General features: G+C 43.1%; 1 protein-coding gene across 1 annotated transcript in view; it reads right to left on the bottom strand.

Moving 5' to 3' along the window:
* Positions 1 to 15,944, bottom strand: part of LOC111158081 (leucine-rich repeat-containing protein 37B-like) — a 56,383-nt gene that overhangs the window by 33,508 nt on the left and 6,931 nt on the right. The window contains exons 3-11 of the mRNA XM_022519908.1: positions 13,916 to 14,067; positions 12,677 to 12,736; positions 12,341 to 12,367; positions 11,810 to 11,968; positions 10,646 to 10,705; positions 10,364 to 10,543; positions 9,729 to 9,904; positions 7,272 to 7,343; positions 1,971 to 2,042 (exon numbers count right to left, since the gene is read on the bottom strand). Of these exons, the coding sequence (XP_022375616.1) occupies positions 1,971 to 2,042; positions 7,272 to 7,343; positions 9,729 to 9,904; positions 10,364 to 10,543; positions 10,646 to 10,705; positions 11,810 to 11,968; positions 12,341 to 12,367; positions 12,677 to 12,736; positions 13,916 to 14,067 (958 nt within the window). The remainder of the gene's footprint in view (positions 1 to 1,970; positions 2,043 to 7,271; positions 7,344 to 9,728; positions 9,905 to 10,363; positions 10,544 to 10,645; positions 10,706 to 11,809; positions 11,969 to 12,340; positions 12,368 to 12,676; positions 12,737 to 13,915; positions 14,068 to 15,944) is intronic.

Here is a 15,944-nt window from a genome sequence, read left to right as displayed (position 1 = left end):
CATCAGGCTCCCTGCTCAGCAGGGAGTCCTCTCCTCTTGTTCCTTCCCCCTGCTCATGCTCTCACTCTCTGTCAAGTAAATAAATAATGTATTTTTAAAAAATTTTTAAAAAGAGTGCAATTGCAGGGTCACAGGGTAGCTCTATTTTTAAAAGACACAGATGTAGTGAAAAGAAGGGCCATCTATACCCCAATGTTCATAGCAGCAATGGCCACAGTCGCCAAACCATGGAAAGAGCCAAGATGCCCTTCAACAGATGAATGGATAAGGAAGATGTGGTTCATATACGCTATGGAGTACTATGCCTCCATCAGAAAGGATGAATACCCAACTTTTGTATCAACATGGACAGGACTGGAGGAGATTATTCTGAGTGAAATAAGTCAAGCAGAGAGGGTCAATTATCATATGGTTTCACTACTTGTAGAGTATAAGGAACAACACAGAGAACATTGGGAGTTGGAGAGGAGAAGTGAGTTGGGGGAAATCGGAGAGGGAGACGAACCATGAGAAGCTGTGGATTCTGAGAAACAAACTGAGGGTTTTGGATGGTGGGGGGGTTGGTTGAACCTGGTGGTGGGTATTAAGGAGGGCTCATATTGCATGGAGCACTGGGTGTGGTGCATAAACAATGAATCTTGGAACACTGAAAAAAAATTAAATTAAAAAAAATTTTTTAAAGAATAAAAATAGAACCTTCATAGCAAAGAACATAGTATCTCTATACTATGAAATACTATGCAAACATTTCCTCCTTTAGAATGAGGCTGGAGAGATTTTATTTTGTAATTAGTGAAGTTAGGGGCATTTCTGATATGTTTATTTAGTGACATTTCTAACTATACCACTTAACCATAATTTTATTTTTTTAGATTTTATTTATTTATTTGCGTGTGTGTGTGTGTGTGTGTGTGTGAGAGTGCACAAGTGCACCAGCTGAGGGAGTGGCAGGCAGAGGGAGAAGCAGGCTCCCTGCTGAGCAAGGAGCTGAAAAGGGGACTTGATCTCAGGATCCTGGGATCATGATCTGAGTTGAGGCAGACACTTAACTGACTGAGCCACCCAGGCACACCTTATTTATTTATTTTTAAGATTTTAGTTTTCTTAAGTAATCTCTAAACCCAGCATGGGTTTTGAACCTACAACCCCAAGACCCAGAGTCGCTTGCTCTACCAACCAGGCACCCCTTAACCATCATTCTAAACATCTATTTTTAATACTGGTATAAGAATTCCCACACTGAAATCCTGAATCTGTTCTTTTGGTAACTTAATATGTACTTGATAATACTGCTTACATAATTTACCTGCTTAATTAAATATTTAGCCTATAAATATTTAATTTAAATTATTAAAAAAATCTGGGTTAATGGCATTCAAATTAATGTAAGTGTTCTACATTTCTTGTCCTGTAGGTGACAATTTGAGGTTAACTTTAATTCCTCTCATTTTACTAAACCAACTTTTAAAACCTTTTCTGTAAAGGCCAGATAGTAAATATTTTGGGGTTTGCAGGCCACATACTGTCTCTGTTGCATAGTCCTCTCTTTCTCTTCTTTTCTCTTTTATAGCCCTCTAAGAGTGTAAAAATCATTCTTAACTCATAGGCTGTATAAAGACAGACCATGGGTGGGATTTGATCCATGAGCCATAAACTAAATATAAATATGTAAGCAGATGGTTTATGAAAACTTACAGAAGAAGGTTCATATGGGTGTCCATAATTGCTCAGACCTCATTACCCCTTTTGCTCTATAACTGTAGGGTCTTTTTCTATCTATATCTTGTCTATAAAATTAGAAAATGGAAAATGCATAGAAGATATTTAATGCTAGAGATGGGCTGGGGCCCTACAGACTTACAGAACTGTAGAATTTTATTGTTAGAAGAAATGGTCGCGATTATCTAATTTGAACCCATATTTATTTTGAGATAACTTAACTAAAAAGTCATAATAAATGATTAACTTACAAATACTGGAGGGATAGCAGGCCTTCAAAAGAGTCCTTATGTAATTCGGTCAAAGAATTTTCACTGAGAATTCTGAAAAATGAAAAGGTTATTTCTGCATCAAAATGCAAAATAACTACAACTATTTACTACCTAGGACTAACTTCCATATGGGAGGGAAACCTGGGAAATGGTGCCCCCTCAATATATTAATTCTTGTTTAATTTAGGAGTACTGATCTCTGCTCTGTTTCCATTCAAATCCTTCTTTTCATGTACTCCTTTGTGTCCATCTCTCTCCATCTCTCTCTCTCTCTCTCTTTCTCTCTCTCTCTCACACACACACACACCCCTATCCACTCTTTGTACCAAAATGCATATTTAATGCCTACTCTCTGGATCACAAAGTCTCTGCTAGAACCCAGCTCTGGGTCCCAACGACACACTGGCAGAACTGCCATTTCCTCTTCTCTTTTCCCAAATTCTGTTCGGAAGCCCTATACATAGCTATAGCAGTGTGGTAGGGAAAGGCCATTCGATTTTTTTCCCCCCAACTAAAAAATGTTTTTCAGAACTACAAAAACGTGCATTAAAAATGTTCAGTTTAATAATTATCAACAAATACCCACATAACACCATTCTTATCAAGAAAGTGCTACCAGCATCCCAGGAGACCCCAGTGTGCCCCTGCTAATCCCAATCTGCTCTCGGATTCTCCAGAAGTCACCACTGACTCTAATAAGAATTTCCTGGCTTTTTGGTGTGTTTATTTATTTATTTTTAAAGATTTATTTATTAATTTGAGAGAGAGAGATAGGGAGGGGCAGAGGAAGAGGGAGACAGAGAATCTCCATCAGACTCCCCACTGAGTATGGAGCCCTGTCCCATGACCCTGAGGATCATGACCTGAGCCCAAGTCAAGGGTTGGAATGCTTAGCCAACTGAGCCACCCTGGAACCCCTAATTTCCTTGCTTTTTCAATGTAGGTTTACCTATCATATGCAGCTGTAAACAACATAACTTGGTTTTGCTTCTTCTTGAACTCTAACTCTATGTAAATGGAATCATATTATATGTATTATTTTCTATGTTGCGTCTCTCACCCAATATTATGTTGTTAATTCATTATATTGTTGCACGTAGCTGAGGCTGGTTCATTTCAATGCCTAGTATTTCATGTCTTGCTACATGTGGCTACTGTATACTTGGAAGTGACTAGTGTGACTGAGGAGCTCAATTTTTAATTTAATTAACTTCAATTATTTTAAAATTTAAATTAAAAAAACCTGATACTCAACAGTTATTAGAAAATGTTTAAATATGTTTGCAACAATGTGGGTCTGTGATGTTACTTTTTAAACTGTGAATTTTATGACATCTAAATACAGATCAAGTATTTCTGATAAAAAAAATAGCAACCAAATTGAGATTTCAAAAAGTTAGTATGGGGAAAAGAACATAAACTCCCTCATTAATAATTTTTACACTGACTACATGCAGGAATGATGATACTTTGGATACTGTGAAGGCAGTTTAAATGTAGACTATCTTATTAATAACATATATAATGATTACATGTTGAAATGATAATACTTTGGCTATATGAGCTAAACAAAATATATTAACATTTATGTCATCTCTGTCTTTTTACTTTTATTTTTTTATTATTATTTTTTTAAAGATTTTATTTATTTATTTGACAGAGAGATCACAAGCAGGCAGAGAGGCAGGCAGAGAGAGAGGAGGAAGCAGGCTCCCCGCTGAGCAGAGAGCCCGACGTGGGGCTCGATCCCAGGACTCTGAGATCATGACCTGAGCCGAAGGCAGCGGCCTAACCCACTGAGCCACCCAGGCGCCCCTGTCTTTTTACTTTTAATTTTTAAGCAGCTACCAGAAAATCTGAGATGACTTATGTGGCTTACATTATATTTCAAATGAATAGTATTCTATTTTATGACTATACCACACTTTATATATTCATTCTACTGTTGGTGGATACTAGATTTTTCTAGTTTTTAGTTATAAAAACAATGCTGCTTTGAACATTCTTGTACTTGTGCATAAGTTTCTCTAGGATTTAACAGGGTTACAAAATTGTTTTCCTAAGAGGTTGTGCTATTTCAAGTTGGCAGATTGAAACAGGCCAAGTTTCTACCCTTCCAACCTCCACCAAAGTCCCTAAAAATGACAGAAAACATAAATTTAAAAGTCCACAACCTTAGCTCAAGGACACAGGAATAGTTCCACAAACATTCCCTTACTAGAAATGCCCTGGAGCGACCCACGGGGTGGTTAGTTGGGATCAGGTGGGAGGAGCAGGAGCAGCATATCAACCCCTCATCCTTCCTCCCTGGACCAGGCGACAAAGGGTATCTTCTTCCAGCTAGGAGCAATTGGTGTCGGGAAGACGTCAGGGTCCCAGAACCCTGGAGGAAGGGAATGCCCTCTCTGACTCACCACTAGAATGACCTCCCACCTCCTCTTCCTTAATTCTTAGGGGAATCCATCACAGAAAAACAAGCCCCCGCAGCTTGTTTTCACCTATTCCCTAGTGCCAGAAAACAGAAGCGGTAGAATCTCAACTACAAAATAAATTGCACTCAGGAATGACCACACGGTGTGAGAAAGCCATCCATTAAGGACAGAAAATAAAAACAAACAAAAGAGTTCAAAGCCAATGAATCCAAGTTAACAGGGAAAGCCCAGGAGAATTTTAGAATGGTATAATTAATATCCTCAGACAGATGTAAACAGCACATCCATTAAAAAAGAACCAACTCAAGATTATATGAATGAAAAGGGTTATCATTAATAAAAAACTCAGTCTATGAGCAGCAGAAATGGCAGTTGAATAATAAAATTAGAAAACAGAGATTTCTGGATGGCTAATGATTTTTTATCAGCACTTGAAATTTTCTCTATTATATTTACATATTTGTTTTTATATTATATATTTGTAAACCCCTCAAGAACTGGGATATTTGGTCGATTTTGTTCTTAAGCCTCTATCCCAGGCATGTAAAACAGTTCTTGGCACATAGTAGATGCTTATAAATATTTGTTGAATGAACTCAGAAAGTGACAGGTATCAATTTGCAAACATACTATACGTTTATTTAAAATAAATTATCCATTTGTTATCACTTATGAGGATAAGTACAACTTTACAGCATAATAAATGTCTTTCTCCAACCCCACTCCTTAATTTGTGACTCAATCTCAATCTTTTGAAACAAGAACCTTTTGAGAATTTCATAAAAGCTATGAACCTTTTCCCTAAAAAACTGCACTTTCTTGAATATTCCCAAAGGTGTGCCCATGATTTCAATTTGTGGATCATCCCCCTTTAGGGTACAGATCTGTGAGGAGAATGGATTGAAATCGGAGGGCCAAACTTGGATGGATGATAAAATGATATATCGCATATTTGTCATAAATATCTCAAAATGTCATTTATTCTCACCACTACCTTGAAGTTATAATAGTTATTAGACCTATAACTATATCTTGTTATTTAAGTGTTAACAGATTAGTGATCCACAGTTAGGAAAGTCCACCTTACAAGGTACAACCCTCAAGCTGAATTAGAAATCTGCAAATCTTACTAGATTCATGTTCTAGTAATTAATTCCCAAACACATGCTTTTTAAAAATTAATTTTTAAATTTCTACTTATTTTTTAAAAAATATATTTATATATATATATATTCACATGGCTCAAAATTCCAAAGGTATATAGTGCACAAAGTTTTTCTGCTATTCCTGTCCCTTAGCCTACCCATCCTCCCCCTCCACTCCCTACAGAAAACTAACATTATTTGTTTATGGTGCCGAATTACTTTCAGTTTTCTTACAAGTTTGGGAAATAAAATCTCCAAGCCAGACACTATCACGGGGAAACATAAACTATACATAGTATTTAAGAAATTCATAAAATAAAAAAAATTGCTTGGTTCTAGCCCTTCTCTCTTACTAATAAGATAGCAGACTAAGGGTGGGGGATTTACTTTAGGGGAATCATAATTCCTATTTTTAGATTACTATGACTACTATGTCTTTTATTGCTAATTCAGTAGTCATTTTTAACTTATCTACTCAAGTTGAACTACTGATACGACACACAAGCTGTGATGAAAAATGCCAGTTAATTGTCTTGCTTGTAATATTTTTTCCAAAATCATTTGTATCCACATTGACTTTTTCTACAAATCAATTAAAAAAAGATAACAAGAAATTGGAAAAGGACAGAAAATTCAGACATGAAATACAAATGTTCAGTAAACAAAGAGATATAGTAAATTTATAAGTAATCAGAAAACTTCAAATTCAGCTGAGACCCCTTTTATTCACTCATCAGATCAGCCAAGAAGTGGAGAATATCCAGTGGTGGAGGAGTGTGAGGATGTGAATCCTGTCATGGTCTATGGGTTGGAGCGTAAGTCGGCACAATTTTTTTGAGGGCCATTAAAATTGTACATATACATTGTCTTCATACCAATGATTCCATTTCTAGATATGTATTCTACAGAAATCCCCACCCATGTACACAGAGATGCATGGATGAGGCAGTTCATGGCAGCAATGCAAATGACAAGAAAACTGGACACAATCTAAACATCCATCAGTAGGGGAAATTATTAAATTGTAATACATTCATAGTATGGAATATTATGCAGGAATTCACATGAATGGGGTAACCCCCTATGTACTAGAAGAAAAGAAATCTAAGACCTACCATGAAGAAAAAGAATCGAGTTATAGGATGTTACTGTTTATGTAAAAGGAAGGAAGGAAGGAAGGAGTGAATGGAGGAAGGAAGGGAGGGTTGAAGGAAAGGAGAGAGAGAGAGAAGGAAGGAAGGAAGGAAGGAAGGAAGGAAGGAAAGAAAGAAAAGGAAAGGAAAGGAAAAGAAAGAAGGCACACAACAAACCTGTTTTGTTGTCTATAAATATGTATGTAGACAAATACATGGAAATGTCTGGAAGGATATATACTAAATCCAGACTAGTGCTATTTTGGCGGTGGGAGATCAAAACACAAGGAGGATGTCCACTATATCTATTCTTTCACTTTTATCTATTGAGAATGTAATCATGTATTCCTTGTATAATGAAAAATAAGTTTAGATTGGCTCTAATTTTAAAGAGAGCCTGCCAAATTTAATTTTTAAGATAAATATAGAATTGGAATCAAGAGAGGTTGATTTGGGATAAGGAGGGGAAAATACCTTTCCTCAGAGCTACTGACTTCAAAATTCTGGACCAAGAAGGATCTTAGAATGCAGTTAAGTTTTTTGTATTGTATTTGGAGAGAATATACTCACAGTTTCTCAGCCCATCGATATGCCTTCCATATATTTTCATCAATGTAAGAAATAGAATTTCCTTGGAAATTTCTGTGAAGAAACACAGTTCAGATCCTTGAATAGGTAGGAAAAGAATGAACAGAATAAGTAAAAGAAGCACTGGCAACCTTGTGGGGAATATTCACATGCAGAAAACACCAGCTTTCTAATTTCCACAGCAATCAGCATCCCACTTCGCACAATTAATAGAGATGATGTGAGGCCGCTGGCACAAACAAGGCATTTCCCTAGAACCTGAACTTCCTATGTGTCCAATTTCTTGGACAGATAATGCCAGTTAATGACTTTGAATATAAGTATTTTTTCCAAAATCACTTATGTGTCTAAAATAGCTCCTTCTGTAAATCAGTGAGAAAATAATAATTCAACAGAAACATGGCAAAAGTGTATCATTATCAGCAAACAGAGGTAAAGAAATCCTAAGTGAGGTAACACCAAAGCTTTGGCTCAGTGTACTCTGTTGAAACCCCTCCAGCTGTTAGAAGGATAAGGGAAGTTAGAAATTAGAAGAACTAATACGGAGAGGTTTCTTACAGATACTGCATAGGGAAAGGCAACAAGCCACTGAGCAAGGAATAAAAAGTATTACCTTGTTAGGGGAAACTGCAAAGGAATGGAATAGGAAGGAAGGACACACACCAAAATGGTAACAGGAGTTATCTTACGGGTGGTGGGGAAGCTGGGGTGGGATTTTCACATTAAAAACAAAAACAAAAACAAAACAAAACAAAACAAAACAAAACAACACAAAAACAACAGTGAGAATGTATCCAAGAATTGCATGTGTTAAAAAGAAGCTATGAAATGCCTGAGACTCAGTTTCAACCACTAACTCTATGTATGACTTTGAATCTTTACCTTTAGCTTTGTCTTCTTTCCTCAGCAACAACTTAGCTATTCAGTTTATATACACATTTTTTTTCAGGGAAGTCAGAAATAAGACAAATGTTTTGATGGTACCCATCTGCCCATCTGCCTGGTGGCCATTTCCAGCCTACCAGAAGCCTTCTGGTTGCTTTATGTTCCCTGATAAAAATGTTTAAAGCTGAACTTATCTCCCTCAAACTGGCTCTCCTTCCCAACTGCTGTTTCCACCTGTTCTACTGCCATCGGTCTGCTCATCCAGGACCGAAACTTTGAGAGTCGTATTTCATTTTTCTCTTTCCTGGACACACTACCCGCTATTCTCATCAGTTAGTCGATCTTCTCGCTTTTTCCTTTGCGGTGCTCTCAGGATTTTCTTTCTACTCCTATCACAGTCTCTCTCATACAGCTCCTTGTCACTTTACTCCGAGCTTTTGCTAGAGCATTCTATCTGGTCTCCCTAGATCAAGATTTCCTCTCTAGATCGTTCTACTTAGGGAATCAAAAACAATCCTCTTCTTTTACTGTTATGTATCTCTTGCTAGAACATTTTCATGGCTCTCTATATCTCAGAGTGTAAATTTCAAACCCCTGTAACTGATAGTCAAGGGTTTTCATAATCTATCTTTCACTGATTCCTAATTTTTAATTCCTGACCATTCTTGCAGCCATGACTTTACCTAGACTATACTTCCTATTTTTGCTCTATTTAACAAATCATAGCTCTTTAAGTCTCAGCTAAAGTTTTAGTTTATCCATGCAGCTTTCCCTCACTTCCGTACTCCATTGATTACAGATTCTGGTGAAATACAGCACCTATGGTCTGTACTTAATCATAGGTCACCTCCCTTTCTATGCATATTTCCTTTCTTCCCACTTATCATTTCATGTTCTAAAGACAATGTCATACTTGTATGGCTCCCACAGTACTGAGTCCTGGGCTAGGCTCAAAATAGGTTCTGTATATAGAAGGCCGGGGACAAAGATGAGTTTTGAACGTAACTGAGGAGTCAAATAATAATAGCTAACACTCATATATATGCTAGGCACCGATACAAGTGTTTTATATATATTAACTCATCTAAATCTCAAAATAATCCCACAAGGTGTTAACGCTAATAATCCCCATTTTACAGGAAAGGAAACTGAGTCAAAAGCTCTGAAGTGACAGACCTCGGCTCAAACCCAGGCAGTCTAGTTCCAGAATCTTACTCTTAACCACTCTGTTGTATCACCACTAAGGAGATGGAGAGAGGGGCATGTTGCTGTAAAGAGGATGGAGCCAAAACGGGAGAGTAGAGGTTAAGGAATGAAATGATGGGGATAAAAAACTGGATAAGAAGAAAGAATAAGGACAACTGCAAGTAAAAGATCAGAGAAGGGGAATGATAGCAAACAGCAAAATGAAGACAAGGGATAGTTGACAAAGAAAAGGTAAAAACAGAAAGTCAGCATGGGTAGGGAAGATGAGGAAGGCCCAGGAAGACCTCGAAGAAAAGGCTGCCATATCAAGCACAAGGCAGAGAACAAATGAGAAAAGGCAATTCTTACAAGATGGTGAAGGTGCCATTGTAGGTGTTGGGCTCTGGCACAGGCACTCTGCGGAGCCTCTGCTTTGGGCTGAAACCAGTACATGACAGCGTCTCATCTTTGCAGGTACAGAGCTCACATATGTTGATGTTCATGGTAGCATTCTCTTCTGGTGGCTCAGTTAAAGCTGTGCGTGCCTTTTCTGGGGTGTATTTTACAAAATGCACCACTGAATGCTGGGTCGTTGGGGGAAAAACTGTCTCAGATGACTCTGGTTGTGGACTTACAGTAATTTCCAGGTCCATAGGTAGAACCGTGGTTTCAGTCAGGTTTGGGTGTTGACTCTGAACATGTTCTGGATGTGCAAGTGTCACCTCATGGTCCTTTGGAGGAGGAGTTGTAGTCTTCTTTGTGGTTGTAGAATGTTCAGCCTCTGTAATAGGTTCTGGAGTAATGGTAGGCCCCAAGTCCTCATGATGAAATGTAACCCTGGGTGACACTAGATGCTGACCTTGATCCTTACTTGGAGTTGGAGTTGTCACCTCCTCATGGAATGGATATTGTATTACAACCTCCTTAGGTAGCTCTGGAGGCTGAGTTGGGGTCTCTTGCATGGTTGGAGAAGGTTCAACCTCCATATTGGATCCTGCGGTTACAGTAATTTCCAGGTCCAATGGTGGAACTGTGACTTCAGTCAGGTTTGGATGTTGACTCTGAACCTGTTCTGGATGTGCAGGTGTCACCTCAAGGTCCTTTGGAGAAGGTGTAGTCTTCTTCATGGTTGTAGAATGTTCAGCCTCTGTAATAGGTTCTGGAGTAATGGTAAGCCCCAAGTCCTCATGATGAAATGTGACGCTGGCTGAAACTGGATGCTGACCTTGATCCTTACTTGGAGTTGGAGCTGTTGCTTCCTGATGGAATGGATATTGAACTACAACCTCCTTAGGTAGCTCTGGAGGCTGAGTTGGGGTCTCTTGCGTGGTTGGAGAAGTTTCCGTCTCTGTTGTACGTTCTGTAGTTACGGTAAGACCCAGGTCCAAAGGTTTAACTGTGACTTTATTTAAGGTTGGATGCTGAAACTGAACCTGCTCTGACTGTGGATATGTCACCTCAAGGTCCTTTGGAGGAGTTGTAGTCTGCTGCTGCTGCACTGTTGTAGACTGTTTAACCTCTGTAGTAGATTCTGGAGTTATGGTAAGCTCCAGGTCCAAAGGTTGAACTGTCACATTTGATGACCACAGATGCTTAGCTTGATCCTGACGTGGTGTTGGAACCACTGCCTCTTGATACATGGGAGGTTGAGAAACAAGTTCTTTAGGTGGCTCTGGAGGCTGATCTGGGGTCTCACGCATGGCTGAAGAATGTTCAACCTCCGTAGTAGATTCTGGAGTTGCAGTGAGTTCCAGGTCCAAAGGTTTAACTGTGACTTTATTTAAGGTTGGACGGTGAGACTGAACCTCCTCTGAATGTGCAAATGTCACCTCAAGGTCTTTTGGAGGAGCTGTAGTCTTTTTCAGGGTTGTAGAATGTTGAACCTCTGTAGTGGGTTCTGGACTTACAGTAAGTTCCAGGTCCAAAGGTTGAACTGTTACATTGGGTGATGATGGATGTTGAGCTTGATCCTGACCTGATGTTGGAACAGTCTCCTCCTGATATACTGGAGGTTGAGCTACGACAACCTCCTTAGGTTTCTCTGGAAGCTGAACTGGGATCTCCTGCATAGGTACAGAAAGTTCAGTCTCCTTAGTGAATTCTGGAGTTATGGTAAGCCCCAGGTCCAAAGGTTGAACTGTGACTTCAGTCAAAGTTGGATGCTGAGCCTGAATCTGCTCTAGGTGTGCGAATGTCACTTCAAGGTCCTTTGGGGGAGCTGTAGTTTTCTTCATGGTTGGAGAATGCTCAACCTTTGTAATGGGTTCTGGAGTTATGGTAAGCTCCAGGTCCAAAGGTCGAAATGTTACGTTGGGTAATAATAGATGTTGAGTTTGATCTTGGCTTTGAGTTGGAACTGTCACCTCCTGATATGCTGGAGGCTGACCTACAACCTCCTTAGGCAGCTCTGAAGGCTGATCTGGGGTCTCCTGCATGGTTGGAGGTTCAACCTCTGTAGTGGGTTCTGGAGTTACAGTAAGCTCCAGGTCTAAAGGTTGAACAGTGACTTCAGTCAAATTTGGTTGCTGAGCCTGAACATGCTCTGGATGTGGAATTGTCACCACGGGGTCCTCTGGAAGAGTTAGAGTCTGCTGCAGGGCTGTAGAATGCTCAGCCTCCGTAGTAGGCTCTGGAGTTATAGTAAGCTCCAGGTCAACAGGTTTAACAGTGGCACTGGGCAAATGTGAATACTGAGCTTGATCTTGTCCTGGAGGTGGAACTATCACCTCCTTATGGACTGGAGGTTGTGCTACAACCTCCTTAGGTGGTTCTGGAGGCTGAGCTGGAGCCTCCTGCTGGGTTGGAGAAGGTTCTACCTCCTTAAGGGGCTCTAGAGGTAGAGATGGGGCTTCTTGCAGGACTGGAGAGGATTCCACCTTCTCAGGAGACTGTGGAAGCTGAGAATGGGTCTCTTGAGAAACTGGAAAAGGTTCCACTTTGTCAGGGAGTTCTAAAGGCTGAGCTGGGGCTTCCTGCTGGACTGGAGATGGTTCTACCTTCTCAGGAGGCTCCGGAGGCTGAGCTTGAGCCTCTGGCTGTGTGGGAGAATGTTCCACCTCCTTAGGGGGTTTAGGAGATATAGCTGGGGCCGGTTGGGGGACAGGGGACTGAGCTGGGGCCTCCTGCTGGGTTGAAGAAGATTCTGCCTCATTAGGGGCCTCTGAAGGCTGAGCTGGGGTTTCCTGCTGGACTGGAGATAGTTCTACTTTCTCAGGGGGCTCCAGAGGCTGAGCTGGGGTCTCTGGCCGTGTGGGAGAAGGTTCCACTTCCTTAGGGGGCTCAGGAGATATAGCTGGGGCTTGCAGGGGGACAGGGGCCTGAGCTGGGGCCTCCTGCTGGGTTGAAGAAGATTCTGCCTCATTAGGGGGCTCTGAAGGCTGAGCTGGGGTTTCCTGCTGGACTGGAGGTAGTTCTACCTTCTCAGGGGGCTCTGGAGGCTGAGCTGGGGCCTCCAGCTGCGTGGAAGAAGGTTCCACTTCCTTAGGGGGCTCAGGAGTTATAGCTGGGGCCTGTGGGGTGACAGGGGACTGAGCTGGGGCCTCCTGCTGAGTTGGAGAAGATTCTGCCTCATTAGGGGCCTCTGAAGGCTGAGCTGGGGCCTCCGGCTGTGTGGGAGAAGGTTCTACCTCCTTAGGGGGCTCAGGAGATATAGCAGGGGCCTGTGGGGGGACAGGGGATTGAGCTGGGGCCTCTGGCTGTGTGGGAGAAGGTTCTACCTCCTTAGGGGGCTCAGGAGATGTAGCTGGGGCCTGTGGGGGGACAGGGGACTGAGCTGGGGCCCCCTGCTGGGTTGGAGAAGATTCTGCATCATTAGGGGGCTCTGAAGGCTGAACTGGGGCCTCCAGCTGTGTGGGAGAAGGTTCTATCTCCTTAGGGGGCTCAGGAGATATAGCTGGGGCCTGCAGGGGGACAGGGGACTGAGCTGGGGCCTCCTGCTGAGTTGGAGAAGGTTCTACCTCCTTAGGGGGCTGAGATATAGCTGGGGCCTGTTGGTGAACTGGAGACTGAGCTAGGGCCTCCTGCTGGGTTGAAGATTCTGCCTCATTAGGGGGCTCTAAAGGCTGAGTTGAGATTTCCTGCTGGGCTGGAGATGGTTCTACCTTCTCAGGGAGTTCTGGAGGCTGAGCTGGGGCCTCCAGCTGCGTGGGAGAAGGTTCTACCTCATTAGGGGGCTCAGGGGGTATAGCTTGGGCCTGCTGGGGGACAGGAGACTGAGCTGGGGCCTCCAGTTGGTTTGCAGGTTTGACTTCCTTGGTGGGCTTTGGAGGATGAACTGAGACTGCATGTTCATTTGCAGATGGTTCAATCTCCTTAAGGGGCTCTGATGGCTCAGCTGGGACCTCCCATTGGCTTGAAGCAGGTTCCACCTCCTTAGGAGGGTCTGGAGTCTGAGCTATGACCTCTTGTTGGCCTGGAGGAGATTCATCTTTGGGGATCTCTGGAGACTGGAAAAGAGGCTTGGACTGGGTTGGAGAAAATTCAGCCTGCTCAGGGGGAACTGGAGCCTGAGCAGGGAACTCCTGCTGCACTAGAGAATGTTCAGCCTTAGCTGGCACTGGAGTTATGGAAACCTCCTGATCTGTAGGTTTAACTGTGATATTGGGCAACAGTGGATACTGAGCTTTACCGGGACCTAAAGGTGAGAATGTCACCTCATGATGTAGTGGAGGCTGAGATACAACATCTGTAGAGGACTCTGGAGGCAGAGCTAGGTTCTCATGCTGAACTGGAGAAGGCCCAATCTCCTCATTGGGGTTTGGATGATGAGCTGGGACAGCATGCTGGACTGGAGAAGGTTCTACACCCACAACACGCATGTGAGACAGAGGTGAACTCCACTGCTGGATTGGAGGAACACCAATTTCCTCAGGAAGACCTTCAGGCTGGGTTGGACCTCCCTGATGGACCGGAGAAGGTTCAACCTCACTAGAAGGCTCTGGATGCTGAGCTGCAGCTTCCTGCTGAATTGGGGATAGTTCATTTTCCTCAGGAAGATCTTCAGGCTGAGCTGGGACTCCCTGTTGGATCGGAGAAGGTTCAACATTTTCAGGAGGGGCTGGATGCTGATCTTGGGCCTCTGACTGGATTGGAGAAGGTTCCAACTGCCCAGGGAACACTGCAGACTGAGCTGGGGCCTCTTGTTGGGGTAAAGAAGTTTCAACCTCATTGGTGGATTCTGGAGTTATGGTAAGTGCCAGATCCACAGGTTTAACAGTGACATGGGGCAACAGCAGAACCTGAGCTTGACTCTGACCTAGAGGAGAAGCTGTTACCACATGATGCTCTGGAGAGTGAGCTGGGACCTCCTGTTGGGTTGGGGAAGGTTCAACCTCACCAGAAGGCTCTGGATGCTGAGCTGCAGCTTCCTGCTGGGTGGCAGAAGGGTAAACCTCCTCAGAAGTCTGTAGATGCTGACTTGGGACCTCCTGATATGTTGCATAAGGTTTAACCTCCCCAAGGGGATTTGGATGCTGAATTGTGGCCTCTGACTGGGCCAGAGATGATTCAATCCCCTCAAGAGACTCTGGATACTGATTTGGGGTCCCTTGTTGGGTTGAAGAAGGCTCACTCTCCTCTGGGACTTGAGGGTGCTGAGCTTCGGCCTCCTGCTGGGTTGGAGAAGGTGCAACCTCCTCAGAGGTCTGTGGATGCTGACCTTGGCTCTCCCCCTGGGCTGAAGATTCACCCTTCTCAGGGGTCTGTGGAAACTGAGCTGGAGCCTCCTCCTGGGATGGAGATGGTTCTCTCTCTCCCTGGGTCTCTGGAGGTTGGGCTGGGACCTCCTCCTGGGTTAAAGATGGTTCGCCTCCCTCAGGGGCCTGTGATTGCTGAGCTGGGGCCTCCTGCTGGGTTGTGGGAGGTTTAACTTCTCCAGGATACTCCAGATGCTGAACTGGGGTCTCCTGCTGTGCTGGAGGTTTCTCCTGTATTGTAGGCTCTGGGGAATCAGTTGGAGTCTCCTGCTCAACTGGCAAATGTCCAGCTTCCTCAGGGGACTGTGGAGGCAGAGTTGGGGCTTCATGCTGGGTTGCAAAAGGTTCCACATCAAGGGGCACAGAGGGCTGAGCTGCAGCCTCATGCTGAACTGGCAGAGTTTCCACCTCTGGAGTGGGTTCTGGTGTTATGGTAACCTGCACATCTGCAGGTTTAACACTGGGCAGGTTTAAATGTTGAACATGATGGTGACCTAGAGGCGAAACTGTCACCCATTGATGCCCTAGAGGTTGAGCTAGGTGCTCCTGCTGGGTTGGAGCAGGTTCCACCTCCCCAGAAGGCAGCTCTGGAAGCTGAGCTGGTTGTTCTTGTAGGGCTGCTGAAGGTTCTATCTCTCCTGGAGCCTGAGCTGGGGTCTCCTGCTGGATTGAAGATTCTGCCTTATTAGGAAGTTCTGCAGGCTGAGCTGAGGCCTCCTCCTGGGCTGAAGAAGAAGGTTCAGCTTCTCCAAAAGTCTCTGGAAGCGGAACTGGGGGCTCCTGCTGAGTTGCAGGTTTTACCTCCTCAGGATGCTCTGTAGGCTGAGCTGGGGTCTCCTGCTGAGCTGGGGAATGTTCTGCCTCTTCAGGATTCTCTGAGGAATGAGTTGGG

Source organism: Enhydra lutris, unplaced genomic scaffold (assembly GCF_002288905.1).
Source record: "Enhydra lutris kenyoni isolate GAN:26980312 unplaced genomic scaffold, ASM228890v2 scaffoldscaffold57, whole genome shotgun sequence".
Classification (NCBI taxonomy): Eukaryota; Metazoa; Chordata; class Mammalia; order Carnivora; family Mustelidae; genus Enhydra; species Enhydra lutris.
Note: the sequence above shows the minus strand (reverse complement) of the source record. Positions and strands in the feature narration are given on the sequence as shown.